Below are 17,603 nucleotides of genomic sequence, written 5' to 3'. Positions count from 1 at the left end.
AGTAGGGGGAGATCCTGACACTACTTTGACAGTAGGGGGAGAACCTGACACTACTTTGACAGTAGGGAAGAACCTGACACTACTTTGACAGTAGGGGGAGAACCTGACAGTAGGGGAGAACCTGACACTACTTTGACAGTAGGGGGAGAACCTGACACTACTTTGACAGTAGGGGGAGATCCTGACACTACTTTGACAGTAGGGGGAGATCCTGACACTACTTTGACAGTAGGGGTGAACCGAACACTACTTTGACAGTAGGGGAGAACCTGACACTACTTTGACAGTAGGGGAGAACCTGACACTACTTTGACAGTAGGGGGAGAACCTGACAGTAGGGGGAGAACCTGACACTACTTTGACAGTAGGGGGAGAACATGACACTACTTTGACAGTAGGGGAGAACCTGACACTACTTTGACAGTAGGGGGAGAACCTGACACTACTTTGACAGTAGGGGAGAACCTGACACTACTTTGACAGTAGGGGGAGAACCTGACAGTAGGGGAGAACCTGACAGTACTTTGACAGTAGGGGAGAACCTGACACTACTTTGACAGTAGGGGAGAACCTGACACTACTTTGACAGTAGGGGGAGAACATGACACTACTTTGACAGTAGGGGGAGATCCTGACACTACTTTGACAGTAGGGGTGAACCTGACACTACTTTGACAGTAGGGGGAGAACCTGACACTACTTTGACAGTAGGGGAGAACCTGACACTACTTTGACAGTAGGGGGAGAACCTGACACTACTTTGACAGTAGGGGGAGAACCTGACACTACTTTGACAGTAGGGGGAGAACCTGACACTACTTTGACAGTAGGGGGAGAACCTGACACTACTTTGACAGTATGGGGAGAACCTGACAGTAGGGGAGAACATGACACTACTTTGACAGTAGGGGGAGAACCTGACAGTAGGGGAGAACATGACACTACTTTGACAGTAGGGGGAGAACCTGACAATACTTTGACAGTAGGGGAGAACCTGACACTACTTTGACAGTAGGGGAGAACCTGACAGTAGGGGAGAACCTGACACTACTTTGACAGTATGGGGAGATCCTGACAGTAGGGGAGAACATGACACTACTTTGACAGTAGGGGGAGAACCTGACAGTAGGGGAGAACATGACACTACTTTGACAGTAGCGGGAGAACCTGACACTACTTTGACAGTAGGGGAGAACCTGACAGTAGGGGAGAACATGACACTACTTTGACAGTAGGGGAGAACCTGACACTACTTTGACAGTAGGGGGAGAACCTGACACTACTTTGACAGTAGGGGAGAACCTGACAGTAGGGGAGAACATGACACTACTTTGACAGTAGGGGGAGAACCTGACACTACTTTGACAGTAGGGGGAGAACCTGACAGTAGGGGAGAACATGACACTACTTTGACAGTAGGGGAGAACCTGACACTACTTTGACAGCAGGGGAAAACCTGACACTACTTTGACAGTAGGGGAGAACATGACACTATTTTGACAGTAGGGGAGAACCTGACAGTAGGGGAGAACATGACACTACTTTGACAGTAGGGGGAGAACCTGACACTACTTTGACAGTAGGGGGAGAACCTGACACTACTTTGACAGTAGGGGGAGAACCTGACACTACTTTGACAGTAGGGGGAGAACCTGACACTACTTTGACAGTAGGGGGAGAACCTGACACTACTTTGACAGTAGGGGGAGAACCTGACACTACTTTGACAGTAGGGGGAGAACCTGACACTACTTTGACAGTAGGGGGAGAACCTGACACTACTTTGACAGTAGGGGGAGAACCTGACAGTAGGGGGAGAACCTGACACTACTTTGACAGTAGGGAGAGAACCTGACAGTAGGGGGAGAACCTGACACTACTTTGACAGTAGGGGGAGAACCTGACACTACTTTGACAGTAGGGGGAGAACCTGACACTACTTTGACAGTAGGGGAGAACATGACACTACTTTGACAGTAGGGGGAGAACCTGACACTACTTTGACAGTAGGGGGAGAACCTGACACTACTTTGACAGTAGGGGGAGAACCTGACACTACTTTGACAGTAGGGGAGAACCTGACAGTAGGGGAGAACCTGACACTACTTTGACAGTATGGGGAGAACCTGACACTACTTTGACAGTAGGGGGAGAACCTGACACTACTTTGACAGTAGGGGGAGAACCTGACAGTAGGGGAGAACCTGACACTACTTTGACAGTAGGGGGAGAACCTGACAGTAGGGGAGAACATGACACTACTTTGACAGTAGGGGAGAACCTGACACTACTTTGACAGTAGGGGAGAACCTGACACTACTTTGACAGTAGGGGAGAACCTGACACTACTTTGACAGTAGGGGGAGAACCTGACACTACTTTGACAGTAGGGGAGAACATGACACTACTTTGACAGTAGGAGAGAACCTGACACTACTTTGACAGTAGGGGAGAACCTGACACTAATTTGACAGTAGGGGAGAACCTGACACTACTTTGACAGTAGGGGAGAACATGACACTACTTTGACAGTAGGGGAGAACCTGACACTACTTTGACAGTAGGGGAGAACCTGACACTACTTTGACAGTAGGGGAGAACCTGACACTACTTTGACAGTAGATTTCGAGATTAAAAGTGGTAAAAGTAGTAGCCTACAATAAGGAAAAACTCCAGGTAAAAATACACTACAGTTCCTTGCAGAAGTATTCATCCCCCTTGGCGTTTTTCCTATTTTGTTGCATGACAACCTGTAATTGAAATTGATTTTTATTTGGATTTCCTGTAATGGACATACACAAAATAGTCCAAATTGGTGAAGTGAAATGAAAGAAATTCTACAAAATAAATAACGGAAATGTGGTGCGTGCATATGTATTCACCCCCTTTGCTATGAAGCCCCTAAATAAGATCTGGTGCAACCAATTACCTTCAGAAGTCACATAATTAGTTAAATAAACTCCACCTGTGTGCAATCTAAGTGTCACATGATCTGTCACTGGGCTTTACGGAAGAGTGGCCAGAAAAAAGCCATTGCTTAAAGAAAAAAATAAGCAAACACGTTTGGTGTTCGCCAAAAGGCATGTGGGAGACTCCCCAAACATATGGAAGAAGGTACTCTGGTCAGATGAGACTAAAATTGAGCTTTTTGGCCATCAACGAAAACGCCATGTCTGGCGCAAACCCAACACCTCTCATCACCCCGAGAACACCATCCCCACAGTGAAGCATGGTGGTGGCTGCATCATGCTGTGGGGATGTTTTTCATCGGCAGGGACTGGGAAACTGGTCAGAATTGAAGGAATGATGGATGGCGCTAAATACAGGGAAATTCTTGAGGGAAACCTGTTTCAGTCTTCCAGAGATTTGAGACTGGGACGGAGGTTCACCTTCCAGCAGGACAATGACCCTAAGCATACTGCTAAAGCAACACTCAAGTGGTTTAAGGGGAAACATTTAAATGTCTTGGAATGGCCTAGTCAAAGCCCAGACCTCAATCCAATTGAGAATCTGTGGTATGACTTAAAGATTACCAGCGGAACCCATCCAACTTGAAGGAGCTGGAGCAGTTTTGCCTTGAATAATGGGCAAAAATCCCAGTGGCTAGATGTGCCAATCTTATAGAGACATACCCCAAGAGACTTGCAGCTGTAATTGCTGCAAAAGGTGGCTCTACAAAGTATTGACTTTTTGGGGGGGGGTGGGGGGGGGGGGTGAATAGTTATGCACGCTCAAGTTCTCTGTTTTTTTTGTCTTATTTCTTGCTTGTTTCACAATAAAAAAATATTTTGCATCTTCAAAGTGGTAGGCATGTTGTGTAAATCAAAATGATACAAACCCCCAAAAAATAAAATTTAATTCCAGGTTGTAAGGCAACAAAATAGGAAAAACGCCAAGGGGGGGTGAATACTTTCGCAAGCCACTGTATCTAATCCTTGGCCTATATCCTAATCTGACTTTGGTGCAAGTCATGTTGTTCTTCACATTACCGTCTCTGGTAAACACACACTATATCAAATCAAATGTACGTTTAAATTATGTAAATGTAAAATTGGTCACATGCCCAGGATACAGAAGGTGTAAACGGTACAGTGAAATGGTTACTTGCATAGTAGCAATATCAAAAACAGAAAGTGTCCAGATAAAAAATATTGTATAAATATTGTATAATTATTAGATGATGTGTATCCGGACACACTTGTCTAAATTGATGGGTCATGTGAAGGAAATGCTATAACCACATCTAGCTAAATGGATGGGTCACTATTGTCTAGACATGTACACATGTTCATGAAATACAATAGATGGCCGTAATCACCCCCAGACACACCTGGCTAACTTGATGGGTCATGTAATCATCTGGCGAAGTGGAGTCTTTTGTTTAGACATGTAGCTAGCTAGCTAAACAATGAACCCGCATAATCCCAACTCATACTACAACCAATACAAACATTGTCATAGCTGTGGTATGAATCTGCAGTTAGCTAATGCTAACCAACTAGGTTCGACAGTAGCTAGCTAACATTAGGCTATAACTAGCAATGCAAATAGTTTTTCTGATTCGAATAATATTACTACATTGATCATACATGTAACATTAGCTAGCGAGCCAGCAAGCTAACGTTCACTAGCTAGCTAAAAGTACGCTTTGACTTGCAATGAAATTTTTGGGGGGACAAAATTATAAAGTTATATCTGAAGTAGCTATACTCTTACCCGTATACATGGATGAACGCTTCACGGCAGACTGGAGCCATTTAACTCAGTTTTGTTTGTAGCTACATCTTGTTTGGCCAGCGTTATGTCAAGTCACTCCAGTTTACACTGACCGTGGCGTGTGCAGAAAGTAGCCCATCACTTTTTCCAACTGATCTGTCGATAGCGCCTGCTAAATTCAGGGCATCAATGTTGATGAGAAAAGTAGCAAAACTTTTGTAGTTCTCGATGGCTAACATTATATCTTTCAAAAACGGCGCGGTAGAAAGGACTATCAACTCATACTGAACAGCTCACGTTATAGACAGAAGCATGCTACAATCCAAATTTATCTCCCGGCATGTCCAGCTCATCCATTATCTCAGCCAATCATGGCTAGCGGGAAGGTATTTTCCCGTGGCTAAAACAACTAGGCTCGTAATTTAACAATTGTATTAATATTTACGGATGGAATACAAGTTTGTTATTAAGGCACATGAAAGTTCACGTTCCAGAAGGCATTTCTGCCAAAAAAAACGCATCTTGATGATAAATAAATGTTTACGTTCAAATGCCTCTCCTGTGAAGTAGTGATGTGTGACACACGCCTAGTTTCAGAGACCTGATCAAAAGTAGAGCACTATACAGAGAATAGGGTACCATTTGGGACGGGTAGGTCGCTCCGAGAACTGCCCCTTTTCCCACAGGCTATTCTGACAGGTCAGAGCATGAGAGCATTCCAGGGGTCTGTGTTGTTAATGACAGCAGTGTTGCAACACTAACCTTGACCAACGCCTTCCTGAGGTAATGAAGACAGTGTTGCAACACTAACCTTGACCAACGCCTTCCCGAGGTAATGAAGACAGTGTTCATGTTGACCCAGTCACCTTCCCTCTGTTTATCACCCTGCCTGTCTATCTGGTTAGGGTACCTGTGAACAGAGAACTGAATCAACTAATCAATGAGGAAAACAGTCTGTCCCAGGCACCTCATCATGGATAGTGTTTAACTTGACCTGGTCAACTCCCCTGGTAGTACTTTCCCTCTGTTTATTTAACTTTTAACCCTTTCTATCTAACTGGTTAGGCAATGTGCACATGGAAGACTGATCTATTCCTCATTGGTTGACTCAGTCAGTCAGCCAGTCAGTCAGTCAGTCAGTCAGTCAGTCCCAGACACCTCATGAAGTTCGATGGTGATCAATAAAGAAAAGATCACCTCATTATTAGGAGCATAGATTGATTGTGTATCCCGTTTTTCGACATTGACCCATTAGGACATTCCTAGTATGTGATTCTGCTGAGCTTCCAACAGCACTCCTGTCTCTGTCTCATCGGCCTGAGGAAAAGGGGATACTGTAGAGCTTCCTGTCCTTGGACTCTGATCTCATGCGGCTGAGCTGCTGCCTGTGGCAGCGGAGGCTCCAGGGGTTGTGGCTGATCTTCTCTGAGACCAGGCCGCTGTTATTATCCAGCATCTGGAAGGGAACATCACTGTAGATCTGGAGCTCTAGACGAGGACTCTTCAGCTCCTGGAGACTGGAGGGAGAGGACACAGGGACAACAGGGTTAACAGAGGAGAGAGGGCACAGGTTAACAAACAGGTTAACAAACAGGTTAACAAACAGGTTAACTAACAGGTTAACTAACAGGTTAACAAACAGGTTAACTAACAGGTTAACTAACAGGTTAACAAACAGGTTAACAAACAGGTTAACTAACAGGTTAACTAACAGGTTAACAAACAGGTTAACAAACAGGTTAACTAACAGGTTAACTAACAGGTTAACTAACAGGTTAACTAGAGCACCACAACATGTCACTGTGGATCTGGAGCTCCGGACGAGGACTCTTCAGGAGACCGGACGGGGAGGACAACCAAAGATGATCTATTATATTGACAAGATAGTCGAGTGATCGCTCTAACAATGGAAATACATGTCCTCAAAGATGAAAGGAAGGCGGGAGGAGGCGAGATCAGGTAGGACCATTCTAGCCAATGAGAGGGCAGATAGGCGTGAACAGGCACAACTAAGTCGTTTTTTTTCTCAAAGTTGCCGGAATGCCACGTGCATGCACTTATATCAGTACATTTGTAACAGCCTAAACATGACAAAACTTCTATTCGATCAAACACTTTCTCATAGACCTCATAAAATCCCCACTTGGCCTGCTTATCTAACGTGGACAGATTCTTGTGGAGTAAATCCTCTCTGGGACAACACACAACGAAAGGTCAACTAATGCAAAACACAGTTTCATTCTAAATCCTTCTGGATTCACCATGTTTTAAGGTCAACTAAACTAACCCAGGGCATGAAAACATAAAACACAGCAAGGGCACCACAGGGTCAACTAGCCAAAGGAGGGCACCAAAACATCAGCAAATAATTTAGCAACAAAAAAGGAGAGGAAAACTAACACATGGTTCTACAGGGTTTTCTCTGGATCAAAAAGGGGCTTAGGTGGTGGGCGCGGTAACGGTCGGCGCGGCTGAATTTTAGAGGACATTTTAGAGGCCCCCCATCTTGACGGTGGAGATAACCTTTTACATTTTTAAGCACATTTCCTGCAATTCTACACTTTTTTTCCATGGAGCTGAGAAAAAATGTTGCCGTTTGAAAGCTAATTTCCTGCGATTCTACATATTCTGCCATAGAGCTGAGAGAAAATGTTGCAGTTTCAAAGCAAATATCCTGAAATTCTATTTATTTTGCCATGGCTAATGCTGTGATCTTTTGCTCAACCAAATTCAAAACCAATACTGCTAAATTCATTGTTTTGGTCATTTTTTAATTCTCCCTGACTTTTATTTTGGAGATTGTTAGTTCTCAAATATTATAAAAAATTATATATTTCCATTATCTCTTCTACATACTTTATATCTGGTTTTAGTCGTTTAAGTTTACACTAAGCGTTTTTCCATCCCAAACATTTATAAACAAATTATTTACACTGTTTGGACTTAGGTGGCCCGATAAAACTCAAGGATTTAAATGGCAGAAAAATCCCTGGTTCTACCAAAGACCCTCTACCAATTCTGCTACTTTTTTTTACGCTGTTCTTAACTTTTTACATAATGTCTCCGCCATCATTTCCTCATTTTGACCGAAAACAGCTTCTGGAGATCAGAACAGCGACCACTAACCAATCAATTTGGATGACAACATTTCTACTTCAATGAGTTGGCAGCTCAGGACGTTCTGCTTACTCCGGACCAGGCATTGATCCCCGGGATGGACGTTCTGCTTACTCCGGACCAGGCATTGATCCCCGGGATGGACGTTCTGCTTACTCCGGACCAGGCATTGATCCCCGGGACTCGAAAGAGGAAGCGACGGCAAACGATTGCAGGCGAGGGGACATCCTGACGAGACTACGTTGGCGAGCAAATAAACCGCCTCTACCCTCCGTTCTGTTGGCGAACGTACAGTCACTAGAGAACTAACTGGACGAGCTCCGTTCCAGACTATCCTATCAACGGGACCTGATGAACTGTAATATCCTGTTTCTCAGAGTCGTGGCTGACCAAGGACATGGATAATATGCATCTAGCTGGTTTTTCTATGACTGGAGGGCAGCCTCAGGTAAGATGAGGGGGGAGGGGTGGGTCTCTTTGTTAACAATAGCTGGTGAACGATCTCTAATATGAAGGAAGTCTTAAGTTTTTGCTCGCCTGAGTTAGAATACCCCATGATAAGCTGGAGACCATTCTATAGAGTAGGGATATGCATTTGACATCCTTGACTGTTTGAGTACTCGCATGATTTATTTTTTGAGTACTCAGAATTATATTTTTGGTATTTTTGAACACAAGGCCCGCACTGGAAAAAAATATGTGCGTTTTATCTATATGCCAACAGTGCACAATAATGACCTAATTTATCATAACCATTATAGATTACAAATCCTAATTGCTAAATTGGCTCATTTACAGTACCAGTCAAAAGTTTGGACACACCTACTCATTCCAGGGTTTTTCTTTATTTGTACTATTTTCTACATTGTAGAATAATAGTGAAGACATCAAAACTATGAAATAACACATATGGAATCATGTACAGTGGGGGAAAAAAGTATTTAGTCAGCCACCAATTGTGCAAGTTCTCCCACTTAAAAAGATGAGAGAGGCCTGTAATTTTCATCATAGGTACACGTCAACTATGACAGACAAATTGAGAAAAAAAATCCAGAAAGTCACAATGTAGGATTTTTAATGAATTTATTTGCAAATTATGGTGGAAAATAAGTATTTAGTCACCTACAAACAAGCAAGATTTCTGGCTCTCACAGACCTGTAACTTCTTCTTTAAGAGGCTCCTCTGTCCTCCACTCGTTACCTGTATTAATGGAACCTGTTTGAACTTGTTATCAGTATAAAAGACACCTGTCCACAACCTCAAACAGTCACACTCCAAACTCCACTATGGCCAAGACCAAAGAGCTGTCAAAGGACACCAGAAACAAAATTGTAGACCTGCACCAGGCTGGGAAGACTGAATCTGCAATAGGTAAGCAGCTTGGTTTGAAGAAATCAACTGTGGGAGCAATTATTAGGAAATGGAAGACATACAAGACCACTGATAATCTCCCTCGATCTGGGGCTCCACGCAAGATCTCACCCCGTGGGGTCAAAATGATCACAAGAACGGTGAGCAAAAATCCCAGAACCACACGGGGGGACCTAGTGAATGACCTGCAGAGAGCTGGGACCCAAGTAACAAAGCCGACCATCAGTAACACACTACGCCGCCAGGGACTCAAATCCTGCAGTGCGAGACGTGTCCCCCTGCTTAAGCAAGTACATGTCCAGGCCCGTCTGAAGTTTGCTAGAGTGCATTTGGATGATCCAGAAGAGGATTGGGAGAATGTCATATGGTCAGATGAAACCAAAATATAACTTTTTGGTAAAAACTCAACTCGTCGTGTTTGGAGGACAAAGAATGCTGAGTTGCATCCAAAGAACACCATACCTACTGTGAAGCATGGGGGTGGAAACATCATGCTTTGGGGCTGTTTTTCTGCAAAGGAACCAGGACGACTGATCCGTGTAAAGGAAAGAATGAATGGGGCCATGTATCGTGAGATTTTGAGTGAAAACCTCCTTCCATCAGCAAGGGCATTGAAGATGAAACGTGGCTGGGTCTTTCAGCATGACAATGATCCAAAACACACCGCCTGGGCAACAAAGGAGTGGCTTCGTAAGAAGCATTTCAAGGTCCTGGAGTGACCTAGCCAGTCTCCAGATCTCAACCCCATAGAAAATCTTTGGAGGGAGTTGAAAGTCCGTGTTGCCCAGCGACAGCCCCAAAACATCACTGCTATAGAGGAGATCTGCATGGAGGAATGGGCCAAAATACCATCAACAGTGTGTTGAAAACCTTGTGAAGACTTACAGAAAATGTTTGACCTGTGTCATTGCCAACAAAGGGTATATAACAAAGTATTGAGAAACTTTTGTTATTGACCAAATACATATTTTCCACCATAATTTGCAAATTAATTCATTAAAAATCCTACAATGTGATTTTCTGGATTTTTTTTCCTCATTTTGTCTGTCATAGTTCACGTGTACCTATGATGAAAATTACAGGCCACTCTCATCTTTTTAAGTGGGAGAACTTGCACAATTGGTGGCTGACTAAATACTTTTTCCCCCCACTGTAGTAACCAAAAAAGTGTTTAACAATTTGAGATTCTTCAAATAGCCGCCCTTTGCCTTGATGACAGCTTTTGCACACTCTTGGCATTCTCTCAACCAGCTTCACCTGGAATGCTTTTCCAACAGTCTTGAAGGAGTTCGCACATATGCTGAGCACTTGTTGGCTGATTTTCCTTCACTCTGCGGTCCGACTCATCCCAAACCATCTCAATTGGGTTGAGGTCGGGGGATTGTGGAGACCAGGTCATCTGATGCAGCACTCCATCACTCTCCTTCTTGGTCAAATAGCCCTTACACAGCCTGGAGGTGTGTTGGTCATTGTCCTGTTGAAAAACAAATGATAGTCCCACTAAGCCCAAACCAGATGGGATGGTGTATCGCTGCAGAATGCTGTGGTAGCCATGCTGGTTAAGTGTGCCTTGAATTCTAAATAAATCACAGACAGTGTCACCAGCAAAGCACCCCCACACCATAACACCACCTCCTCCATGCTTTACGGTGGGAAATACACATGCTGAGATCATCCGTTCACCCACAAAGTGTCTCACAAAGACACGGCGGTTGGAACCAAAAAATCTCAAATTTGGACTCCAGACCAAAGGACACATTTCTACCGGTCTAATGTCTATTGCTCGTGTTTCTTGGCCCAAGCAGGTCTCTTCTTCTTATCGGTGTCCTTTTAGTAGTAGTTTCTTTGCAGTAATTCGACCATGAAGGCCTGATTCACATAGTCCCCTCTGAACAGTTGATGTTGAGATGTGTCTGTTACTTGAACTCTGTGAAGCATTTATTTGGGCTGCAATTTGTGAGGCTGGTAACTCTAATGAACTTATCCTCTGCAGCAGAGGTAACTCTGGGTCTTCCATTCCTGTGGTGGTCCTCATGAGAGCCAGTTTCATCATAGCGCTTGATAGTCTTTGCGACTGCACTTTGAAAGTTCTTGAAATGTTCCGTATTGACTGACCTTCATGTCTTAAAGTAATGATGAAATGTAGTTTCTCTTTGCTTATTTGAGCTGTTTTTGCCATAATATGAACTTAGTCTTTTACCAAATAGGGTTATCTTCTGTATACCCTGCCTACCTTGTCACAACACAACTGATTGGCTCAAAACCATTAAGAAGGAAAGAAATTCCACAAATGAATTTTTAAGAAGGCACACCTGTTAATTGAAATGCATTCCAGGTGACTACCTCATGATGCTGGTTGAGAGAATGCCAAGAGTGTGCAAAGCTGTCATCAAGGCAAAGGTTGGCTATTTGATATATAAAATACATTTTGATTTGTTTAACACTTTTTTGGTTACTACATGATTCCATATGTGTTATTTCATAGTTTTGATGTCTTCACTATTATTCTACATTGTAAAAAAAATAGTAAAAAATAAAGAAAAACCCTTGAATGGGTAGGTGTGTCCAAACGTTTGACTGGTAGTGTATGTCAGTGAATGATGAAGCTTTCAAGAGAGGAATTGTATATGTTTCAAGCAGACCACCCTAGTCCCTCTGCCCAAGAACGCCAAGGTAAACTGTCTAAATGACTATCGCTCCATAGCACTCACATCTGTAATCATGAAGTGCTTTGAAAGGCTGGTTATGGCACACATCAACTCCATCATTCTAGACACCCTAGACCCACTCCAATTTGCATACCGCCCCAACAGATCCATAGACGAATCAATCTCAATTGCACTCCACACTGCCCTCAACCACCTAGAGGAACACCTATGTAAGAATGCTGTTCATCGACTACAGCTCAGCGTTCAACAACATAGTGCCCTCCAAGCTCATCACTAAGCTCAGGAGACCGGGACTGAACACCTCCCTCTGCTACTGGATCCTGGACTTCCTGATGGGATGCCCCCAGGTAGTGAGGGTAGACAACAACACATCTGCCACGCTGACCCTCAACACGGTGGTCGGATGACACGGATGCTACGCTACAGGACTGTTTTACTAGCACAGACTGGAATGTGTTCTGGGATTCATCCAATGGCATTGATCCTCAACACAGGGGCCCCTCAGGGATGCATGCTTAGTCCTCTTCTGTACTCCCTGTTCACCCACGACTGCGTGGCACAACTCCAACACTATCATTAAGTTTGCTGACGACATGACAGTGGTAAACCTGATCACCAACGACAATGAGACAGCCTATAGGGAGGAGTTCAGAGACCTGGCAGTGCATGCCCCCTTCCACATCGACGGGGCGAGAGCTTCAAGATCCTCGGTGTCCACAACACTAAGGAATTAAGATGGTGCACAACACCAACGCAGGAAAAGGGCTCTCAGATTATCAAAAAGTACTACAGCTGCACCATTGAGAGCATCCTGACTGGCTGCATCACCGCTTGGTATGGAAACTGCTTGGCATCCGACCGCAAGGCACTACAGAGGTTAGTGCGTATGGCCCAGTACATCACTTGGGCCGAGCTCCCTGCCATCCAGGACCACTATATTAGGCGGTATCAGAGGAAGGCCCTAAAAATTGACAAAGACTCCAGCCACCCAAGTCATAAACTGTTCTCTCTGCTACCGCACGGCAAGCGGTACCGACGCATCAGGTCTGGAACCAACAGGACCCTGACCAGCTTCTAGCCCCAAGCCATAAGACTGCTAAATAGTTAACTAAATACACTAAACAAAAATATAAATGCAACATGTAAAGTGTTGTTCCCATGTTTCATGACCTGAAATAAGACGCACAAAAAACGTATTTCTCTCAAATTTTGTGCACAAATATGTTTACATCCCTGTTAGTGAGCATTTCTCCTTTGCCAAGATAATCCATTCACCTGACAGGTGTGGCATATCAAGAAGCTGATTAAACAGCATGATCATTACACAGGTGCACCTTGTGCCGGGGACAATAAAAGGCCACTCTAAAATGTGCAGTTTTGTCACACAACACAGTGCCACATGTCTCTCAAGTTTTGAGGGAGCATGCAATTGGCATGGTGACTGCAGGAATGTCCACCAGAGCTGTTGCGAGAGGATTGAATGTTCATTTCTCTACCATAAGCCGCCTCCAACGTCATTTTAGAGAATTTAGCAGTACGTCCAACCGGCCTCAAAACCACAGACCACACATGTACTCGCGTATGTGCGAGTGGTTTGCTGATGTCAACATTGTGAACAGAGTGCCCCATGGTGGCAGTCGGGTTATGGTATGGGCAGGCATAAGCTACGGACAACGAACACAATTGCATTTTATCAATGGCAATTTGAATGCACAGAGATAACTTGACGAGATCCTGAGGCCCATTGTCATGCCATTCATCTGCCGCCATCACCTCATGTTTCAGCATGATAATGCACGGCCCCATGTTGCAAGGATCTCTACACAATTCCTGGAAGCTGAATATGTCCCAGTTCTTCCATGGCCTGCAAACTCACCAGACATGTCACCCATTGAGCATGTTTGGGATGCTCTGTATCAACATGTACAACAGCGTCTTCCAGTTCCCGCCAATATCCAGAAACTTCACACAGCCATTGAAGAGGAGTGGGACAACATTCCACAGGCCACAATCAACAGCCTGATCAAATCTATGCGAAGGAGATATGTATTAGGCAAATGGTGGTCACACCAGATACTGACTGGTTTTCTGATCCACGCCCCTTTTGTTTTTAAAGGTATCTGTGACCAACAGATGCATATCTGTATTCCCAGCCATGTGAAATCCATAGAATATGGCCTAATGAATTTATTTCAATTGACTGATTTTTAACTATGAACTGTAACTCTGTCAAATCTTAGAAATTGTTTCATGATACTGTTTATTATCTATCCTGTCACTTCACCACTACCTACATTTACATTTTAGTCATTTAGCTGTACATATCTACCTCGTACCCCTGCACATCGACTCTGTACTGCTACCGCATGTACACTGAGCATACCAAACATTAGGAACACCCCCTATGTCATGGAGAGAGCAGGTGTTCTTAATGTTTTGTATGCTCAAGTTATATACTCAAGATACAGTACATTCGGAAAGTATTCAGAACCATTGACTTTTTCCACATTTTGTTACGTTACAGCCTTGTTCTGAAATGGATAAAATAATTTTTTTCCCTCATCAATCTACACACAATACCCCATAAAGACAAAACAAAAACAGATTTGTTTGAAATGTTTGCAAATTTATTAAAAATAAAAAAACAGATACCTTATTTACATAAGTATTCAGACCCTTTGCTATGAGACTCGAAATTGAGCTCAGGTGCATCCTGTTTCCATTGATCATCCTTGAGATGTTTCTACAACTTGATTGGAGTCCACCTGTGGTCAATTCAATTGATTGAACATGATTTGGAAAGGCACACAACTGTCTATGTAAGGTCCCACAGTTGACAGTGCATGTCAGAGCAAAAACCAAGCCATGAGGTCGAAGGAATTGTCCGTAGAGCTCCGAGACAGGATTGTGTCGAGGCACAGATCTGGGGAAGGGTACCAAAAAATGTCTGCAGCATTGAAGGTCCCCAAGAACACAGCGGCCTCCATCCTTCTTAAATGGAAGAAGTTTGAAAACACCAAGACTCTTCCTAGAGCTGGCCGCCCGGCCAAACTGAGCAATCGGGGGAAAAGGGCCTTGGTCAGGGAGATGACCAAGAACCCGATGGGTCACTCTGACAGAGCTCTAGAGTTCCTCTGTGGAGATGGGAGAACCTTCCAGAAGGACAACCATCTCTGCAGCACTCCACCAATCAGGCCTTTATGGTAGAGTGGCCAGACAGAAGCCACTCCTCAGTAAAACGCACATGACAGCCCACTTGGAGTTTGCCAAAAGGCACCTAAAGTCTCTCAGACCATGAGAAACAAGATTATCTGGTCTGATGAAACCAAGATTGAACTCTTTGGCCTGAATACCTATCGTCACGTCTGGAGGAAACCTGGCACCATCCCTATGGTGAAGCATGGTGGTGGCAGCATCATGCTGTGGGGATGTTTTTCAGCGGCAGGGACTGGGAGACTAGTCAGGATCGAGGGAAAGATGAACAGAGCAAAGTACAGAGAGATCCTTGATGAAAACCTGCTCCAGTGCGCTCAGGACCTCAGACTGGTTCACCTTCCAACAGAACAACGACCTTAAGCACACAGCCAAGACAATGCAGGAGTGGCTTCGGGACAAGTCTCAGAATGTCCTTGATTGGCCCAGCCAGAGCCCAGACTTGAACCCGATCGAACATCTCTGGAGAGACCTGAAAATAGCAGTGCAGCAACGCTCCCCATCCAACCTGACAGAGCTTGAGAGGATCAGCAGAGAGGAATGGGAGAAACACCCCAAATACAGGTGTGCCAAGCTTGTAGCGTCATATCCAAGAAGACACAGAGGCTGTAATCGCTACCAAAGGTGCTTCAACAAAGTACTGAGTGAAGGGTCTGAATACTTATGTAAATATGATATTTCCATTTTTTTTTTTTATACATTAGCAAACAGTTCCACAAACCTGTTTTTGCTTTGTCATTATTGTGTGTAGATTGATGAGGGGAAGAAAAAAACAACAACATCCATTTCAGAGCTGTAATGTAACAAAATGTGGAAAAAGTCAAGGGGAATGAATACTTTCCGCATGCACTGTATATACTCAAGTTATCGTTAATCAATGTGTACTTATAACTTTATAATGTATTTATTTATTCATTGTTGGGAAGGGCCCGTAAGTAAGCACTTCACTTTTAGTCTACCCCTGTTGTTTACCAAGCATGTGAAAAATAACATTTGATTTAATAATCAGTTATTGATTATTACATAAGCGTACATGCACACCCCTGGCTTCTCATTCATGGAAACACACACACACCCACACAGACAGACACACACAGACACACAGACACACACACACCCCTGGCTTCTCATTCATGGAAACACACACACACCCACACAGACACACACAGACACAGACACACACACACACAGACACACGCACACCCCTGGCTTCTCATTCATTTCTCAGTGGGGATAGGGAATGGGGGCCCGCCATCTTTTATCTCGCTGGTGGAAACACACACACACACACAGAGACACACACACACACACACACAGACACAGACACACACACACACAGACACACACACAGACACACACACAGACACACACACAGACACACAGACACACACACACAGACACACACACACAGACACACACACACACACACACACAGACACAGACACACACACAGACACACACAGACACACACAGACACACACACACACACACACACACACAGACACACACAGACACACACACACACACACACACACAGAGACACACACACAGACACACACACACACACACACACAGACACACACACACAGACACACACACACACACACACACACAGACACACACAGACACACAGACACACACACGCCCCCATTCCCCACTATCCCTCCTGTTCTACTCACTTCTCAGTGCTGTCACTCTCCTGCGGTGGCCTCTCCTCCTTCATCTCTGAGGTGGAGCGGTGGAGGCTCCGTCGGGAGTGTTTCCTTCGGGGTTGGTCCCTCTCCGGTAGGTCGTCGTGGCCCAGGCCCTCCACGTACGGGTACGCCACCAGGTTGATGTAGCCATCTATGTCCCCCTCGAAACACACCAACACCATGCCTGGAGGAGCAAATAGCAGGGATATAGATGGCCATAGAGAAGCAGGATTTCGGCTAGGGGATTAGGTCCGTTTCAGAAATGAATGAAGGATAAGTGTCAGAAAAGCATGAATTCCTGATTAATCAGGAAGAAGCACATCCCTGAGAGAGGGAGAAATAGGAACAGAGTAATTCCAAAGGTGTGTGTATGTTTCAGTGTTGTATGGGATCAGAGAAAGACAAAGTACAATTGTACCATCTATCCTATGGTACTGGGTACCACAACGTGGTAGGCACCGTGTACTAATTCAAAGCAATTGGATACCATAAATTACATCACAGAGCAAGGTGACAATGTACTGTCAGAAACCTGACCCTTTTTTTTTTTTTTTGTATAGCTTTGAGATACACTGTATATACAAAAGTATGTGGATGCCCCTTCAAATTAGTGGATTCGGCTATTTCAGCCACACCCGTTGCTGACAGGTGTATAAAATCGAGTCTATGGAATCTCCATAGACAAACATTGGCAGTAGAATGGCCTTACTGAAAGGCTCAGTGACTTTCAACGTGGCACCGTCATAGGATGCCACCTTTCCAACAAGTCAGTTCGTCAAATTTCTGCCCTGCTAGAGCTGCCCCGGTCAACTGTAAGTGCTG

At 44.4% G+C, this 17,603-nt stretch overlaps 1 protein-coding gene across 1 annotated transcript in view; it reads right to left on the bottom strand.

The window, feature by feature from the left end:
* Positions 1-17,293, bottom strand: part of LOC311138395 (inositol hexakisphosphate kinase 1-like) — a 31,855-nt gene extending 14,562 nt beyond the window's left edge. Inside the window, exons 1-2 of the mRNA XM_084173064.1 lie at positions 16,767-17,293; positions 6,052-6,233 (exon numbers count right to left, since the gene is read on the bottom strand). Coding sequence (XP_084029190.1) covers positions 6,052-6,233; positions 16,767-16,963 — 379 coding nt within the window. The 5' untranslated portion in view covers positions 16,964-17,293. The remainder of the gene's footprint in view (positions 1-6,051; positions 6,234-16,766) is intronic.
* Between the last annotated feature and the right edge of the window lie 310 nt (positions 17,294-17,603).

The sequence above is a fragment of the Coregonus lavaretus genome (assembly GCF_964263955.1).
Source record: "Coregonus lavaretus genome assembly, chromosome: 12".
Classification (NCBI taxonomy): domain Eukaryota; kingdom Metazoa; phylum Chordata; class Actinopteri; order Salmoniformes; family Salmonidae; genus Coregonus; species Coregonus lavaretus.
The sequence above is the reverse complement of the archived record's forward strand: the minus strand, read 5'-3'. Positions and strand labels throughout refer to the sequence as shown.